General features: G+C 32.6%; 1 protein-coding gene across 1 annotated transcript; it reads left to right on the top strand.

Moving 5' to 3' along the window:
- Positions 1-1,529: 1,529 nt before the first annotated feature.
- LOC112701729 (uncharacterized) lies at positions 1,530-5,409 on the top strand. Its single transcript, XM_025752473.3, has 2 exons — positions 1,530-3,326; positions 4,531-5,409. The coding sequence occupies exon 1, from the start codon at positions 1,672-1,674 to the stop codon at positions 3,322-3,324; it is 1,653 nt and encodes a 550-aa protein (XP_025608258.1). The 5' UTR covers positions 1,530-1,671; the 3' UTR covers positions 3,325-3,326; positions 4,531-5,409.
- Positions 5,410-6,226: the final 817 nt, after the last annotated feature.

A 6,226-nucleotide genomic window follows, 5' to 3' on the forward strand; every position in this document is an offset into this window, starting at 1 on the left:
TAAATTGAGGCAATAATTTAAAATTCTCTAATTATAATTTAATCAAATACTAATATTAAAATCAAAATTACTTAAACAATATTGAATCTATTCTAGTCTTTAGTCACGTATAGTATAAAGTCATTCTCGTAACGACAACCAACTGAAATAATATCGTAAGTATCAACATTTAAAATTCGTACAAATTTAAAATTAATAGTATATCAACAAAGTTAAAAACACAACGAAAAGGATGACAAAAGTATTGAGAGTTTGGGACATTTATTTTGCAGCTCACAATAAAAATCTGAGGACACTTGCTGCAATAAGAGCAATTAAAAAAAAGAAAAACAAAATCTGAATTTGAACCAAATTGACCAATTTAGGATGGTGAATCTAATGAGAAATTATGCAACCGAATAATTATAATAATTTGATAAAAAAGGAGGATGAGTAAATTATAAATGTTAGATAATTAAAATTATTGATAAGTAGTTTAATAACGATCTACTTAATTTTAATTATTTTAATTATAAAAATAAATTACAAATGTTAGATAATTAAAATTATTGATAAGTAGTTTAATAATGCATTAATAATTAAAATATCACAACTGATATTATAATTTTAATCGAATAATTAAAATTATAATAATTTACTCATCCTCCTTTAACCACATTCCATTAGGTTGGTCATAATAGGTGAGTAGATCCAACAATCATTCGGTAAAGTAGAAATTATTGCCCCTTCTTTGAACGCTTACATCCATGTAGTTGGAATCCGAATCAGTGAAGACAACTCGATGAGGTATTTTATAGATGTGATGCATTGTAAACGATTGTGGTAAAAGACAATTGAATTGGAACATTAGACGATAAGAACAACTTAGAGTAACAACAATTAATAAATTATTAAAAGAATAATATAATAGAATGAGTATATGAAAAATATTATAAAAAATTATAAAGTGTACCTTAAAAGGATCAACTTCAATAAAAAATGAAGAATACATTCTTATTCTATGAAGTAGTAAAAAAAAATACTAAATATAAAATTATGAACTGACTCTCAAATTTAGATGTATGTACGACAGAAAAATACTATTTATAGACCTTAGTAAAACAAAAATAAATAGGTAAATTAATTACTATTAAGGCAATTTGTTATGTATAATAATTACGCATTATAATTGATAACTAGTTTAATAGTGCATTAAATATTGATTTGATATAATTATAATGAAGATATGTTCTTAAATTAGTATAATTATATATTATTCATTAAATATTAAATATAATATAATAATATAATTATAATAAATAATTTAAAATAGATGAAAAATTTTATTCGTTTTGGAGGGAGAATAGACTCACGAGAGAGAGACACGTCACCCTTATTAGCTGGGAGAAAACCAGTTTTAGTATATTAAGCAGATTTTGATCTTATAGACATCTCTATTAAATTTCATGCTATTTAAAAATCATTTGAATTGATATATTTGGAAATTAACTTGAAACTTGAAATAAACAAACGATAATGGACCATATTAGGGTTGCAATGACTAATGAGGTATTGATTTATGCGAGTGAGCAAGCTTATAAAAAGTAATACCCTCAAAATAAACGAATTAAAATCTAGACATGTAAAAGCAGTAGCAAATTTCTCTTACTCAGAATTCAGAAGGAATCAACAATGTTGCATGCAACAAGGTTTAGGGTTTCTGTTCGTCAAATCCCTAATTTTGTTCCACTATCCACTCTCCCTCCTTCCTGGACAAGCCTTCACTTTCATTCTGAGCCTCCATCCCTTGCTGAAGTTGACGATGCTGTTGATTCCTTTACTCGCATGCTCTCTATGCGTCGTACTCCTCCCATCATCCAATTTAACAAGATTTTGGGATCCCTTGCCAAGACGAAGCATTTCCACGCCGCCGTTTCCCTTTTTCAGCAATTGCAAGCCAAGGGAATCGCTCCCAACTTTTTTACTTTGAACATCTTAATCAATTGTTGTTGTGGCATGGGTCGTATGACGCTTGCTTTCTCTGTATTGGCCAAGATTTTCAGGATGGGTTTTCAGTCTGATACCATAACGTTGACAACAATCCTGAAAGGTCTCTGTCTCTGTGGTAATGTTGAAAAAGCACTGCACTTCCATGACATAGTGCGGGCTCATGGATTTCAGTTTGATCAAGTCACCTATGGGACCTTGGTTAATGGACTCTGTAAGGCCGGACACACAGCAGCTGCTATTCAAGTGTTGAGAAAGATCCCACAGTATGGGATTGTTCCTAATGTTGTCATGTACAGCGCAATTATTGATAGCCTCTGCAAGGATACACTTGTAAGTGAGGCTTTTCATTTATACTCTGAAATGCTTGCTATGGGAATTTCTCCCGATGTTATCACTTACAGGACTCTGATTTATGGGTTGTGCCTTGTGGGTCAATTTAAGGAAGCCATTGATATACTAAATCATATGATGCTCAAAAACATTACTCCAGGTGTTCGGACCTATAGTATTTTGATCGATGGGCTATGCAAGGAAGGAAAGATCAAAGATGCTAAGAACGTGTTGGCTGTGATGACAAAACATGGTGTGAAACCAAATGTGGTTACTTATAACAGCTTAATGGATGGGCATTGTTTGGTTAATCAAGTAAACAAGGCAAAATATGTATTCAACACAATGGCCCTAAGTAGTGTGTCTCCTGATGTTTGTAGTTACAATATCATGATTAATGGCTTGTGCAAAAGTAAAATGGTCAATGATGCCTTGAATCTCCTTGAAGAGATGCGTTGCAAGAACTTGGTTCCCGACATGTTTACTTACAATACTCTAATTGATGGCTTGGGAAAATCAGGGAGAATCCTTTGTGCTGTGGAGCTTCTTGAAAAGATGCATGATAGACGTCAACATGCTGATATATTTACTTACAGTTCCTTGTTGGATGGTTTGTTCAATATCAAACAACATGACAAGGCACTTATGTTATTCAATCAAATGAAAGAGAGTGGCATTGATCCAGATATATATACATACAGCGTACTTATAGATGGCCTGTGCAAAAGTGGAAGACTTCAAAATGCAAAAGAGATATTTCAAGATCTTTCCATTAAAGGCTATCGTCCAGATGTGAAGACATACACCATTATGATCAATGGGCTTTGCAAAGAGGGCCTGCTTCATGAAGCATTGGCTCTCTTGTCGAAAATGGAAGACAATGGTTGCTTACCGAATGCTGTGACTTATGAAATAATCATTCGTGCTCTGTTTGAAAAAGGTGAAAATGATAACGCGGAGAAACTTCTTCGTGAAATGATATCTAGAGGCCTATTGCAAGGATAAAAGTAAGTGGGATTCTTCTTGTTAGACATCACAAAATGCCATTTGTATCTCTTTCTTTTTAACTTGTGTTTTGTTACCATCTTCCCGATCATCTTTCCATTCCATATTAATGCTTTTAAATATTCACATGATTGTGATTCTTTATTCTGCTTTACCCGCACCTAAGTGTTTTCTTTGGCGTTGCTTGTTTTAGGGCATTTTCGGTGACTAGATGGCTGTTATATGTGGCTTGTCGGATCTATCATTGTTTCCTTTTTTGTTTTCGTAATTATATATGTGCATTGATGTTAATTTATTCCTAAGCTGAAATGGTTCTGATTTTCATCATTCAAAGGGAATCCTTGTTAGTTGTGAAGCTTCCCTGCACTCTTATTGTTTTTCAATCTTTTCTTTTCCCCTATATTTCAAGTAAACTCCCATGCAGCAGCATACTGGCTATGAAATCTCAAATGTTATTTTGCAGCATATCATTAAGCTCTTTGAGATTGGAGACTAATCTGCATAAGATTTAATAACATTCTCAGTCTTAGACTGAGATTAAACTCAATTAATTAAAAATAGAGGCAAGAGCACAATGCTTGATGGGGATTACACAGCCTCAATAAAAAGAAAGGAAAAAATAAAATCTAAGCTGTAGATTCTGCTGCAGCTATTTTTGAGTCTTCAGTGACAGTTCCAATTAAGGAATGAAGTCAAAGTGGCAAGAACCATGACCTGCAATCAAAGGATATATATTATTGTGTTATCATCTACACAAATTTCTCAATAGAAGGACTCGTTATACTTTGTTCTGAAATAGTAGTTTATTTTCAACAAAGTGGTGCGTGAAAAAACCGATATATCTAGAGACAAATTGTCTCGTGATTCATCAGTTATTTTAATATACCACTTTAATTAACAATGGTAGGACTAACAGTTACTAGCTTGGATTGATTCCTTGACTTGTTTGCCAAGTTAATTTGCCTTGTCCTCCTTTTGATGCATACATGTCATATATAACTAAGCATTTTATTAATTTTAATATTCCTAAACTTTTTACAATGTCACATGGCCTTCTATTCTTCTAGATCTGCTTTTGCACTCTGCCAATGTGAACATGCATATGTTCTTCTTAAAAAGCGTTATTATAATATTGTACAATGTATATGTTATCTAGAATCAGTTTAATTTAGAACTTACTAGGATCTGCTTCTGTTGTAATGGCAGCACCTCTGAAGAAACAAGAACCACCTCTGTGCTTGAACTTCTGAAAGTAGCTGTTGAAGGCATAGGAAGCATGGTCTTTCAAAGTGTTTGGATAATAGCATGGTTGGTTCACTTGGATTTTTCTACAATCTGCACCTCCACTTCCACAAGCCCAATTCAGCGCTGCCTGCAACTCATCGTCGCTGCTTTGCGGATCAGCTATGCACCATTTCTCATATTCAGCAAACACTGCATCATGTGATCATAATATAATGCAATTAGGTAAAAAAAATTGAACATTTGTACACAAACATTGGTTGATATTTTAACAACACATGAACACTTATGTATATGATTACTCCTTTTTGGTGCAATCATGGATAGGAAAAGAATCAGAACCATTAACTTGGCCATTAATGTTTCCATTTTGTAGGAGACAGAGGCCTAACTGATAAGAACCCTGAATAGTGAATAGGATTACCAAGAAGCTAGAAATTCAGTTGCATATATATTATAGGAAGGTTATCAGGTGTATCGGGAACATTGGTCATCCAGTTATTTTAACCGTTTGATCTGAATTATAAAAAATATATATAATATATATTAATTAAAATTAACGGTTAAAACAACTGGAATATTAGTGTTCTCCAGTACACCTGATAACTTTACTATATTGTATAGTGAAGTTAATTGGAAATGGAAGTTATGGGCATGTGTTGTGTGCTTCTAACGGCTAAGTAGGAATGTTCATATTCCATTTCAAGTGGACACTCTGCACCAAGCAGGATCAGATTTTACGTGGGCCCCACCATAAGGGTGTGAAAATGTGATGAAAAATCTCATGAAAAAGGATCATGTGGTTAAATTATTAGTGACAAATTATGCTGCTTACACAGGTCACATTCAGATTTAGAAATGTACTGGCACAAAAAAATAATTAAAGATGTTAAGCTAAGAATCAAACTTCTAGAAACAATTTTTGTAAAATTAAGTGCTTATTGTTTTCCTAAAATAATATATTCCTAAACATGCTATAGGCATGTGCTTCACCAACAGGCAAAGAAAGTGTTATTATATTCTTAGTTTTTTCTAATGTCAGATGCTCTTCCAACTCAATTTTATCGAAACTCAACAAGGATTTACTAATATAAAAGCAATTTTATCGAAACTCAACAAGGATTTACTAATATAAAAGCAATTTTATCGATGTTACATGCCCTAATACAATGTTTGTAGAAAAATAGTAGCTGTAAACGAGCAACAGTGAGATCATGAGCAAATAATGGAGTTGTTAATTTGTTGTACAACTAGTTTTCTTTTCTTTATTACTTTTCCTGAGAGACCATAGTTATTTTGGGAGCAACATCCATCCGGTTGCCAAACATTTTTTTATTTATTCCCTTTTGTAGTTTTTTTTTTAATAAATTTACATGAGATCTTTTTTTAACAATAAGTGATTTGTTTTATTGACTAGTATACTTCTTCAGTCTAAAAGATCAGTGATGATAGCGTTATCCCAAATGGCACAGAGTTCCTTTATCATGATTTTTCTGTGGAAGCTAATATTATGTCATCAAATGCATATTGTTGAAGTTCTTTTTAACTTTAACAAGGAAATGGCTTTTGCAGGCTTGTTTGCAAGGGATCCTAATATTTTGGGCATATACTTATGCAAGTACCATATATATTTCAACGCAATTCGTAGCTGATGATTGTT

The sequence above is a fragment of the Arachis hypogaea genome, chromosome 7 (genome assembly GCF_003086295.3).
Source record: "Arachis hypogaea cultivar Tifrunner chromosome 7, arahy.Tifrunner.gnm2.J5K5, whole genome shotgun sequence".
Classification (NCBI taxonomy): Eukaryota; Viridiplantae; Streptophyta; class Magnoliopsida; order Fabales; family Fabaceae; genus Arachis; species Arachis hypogaea.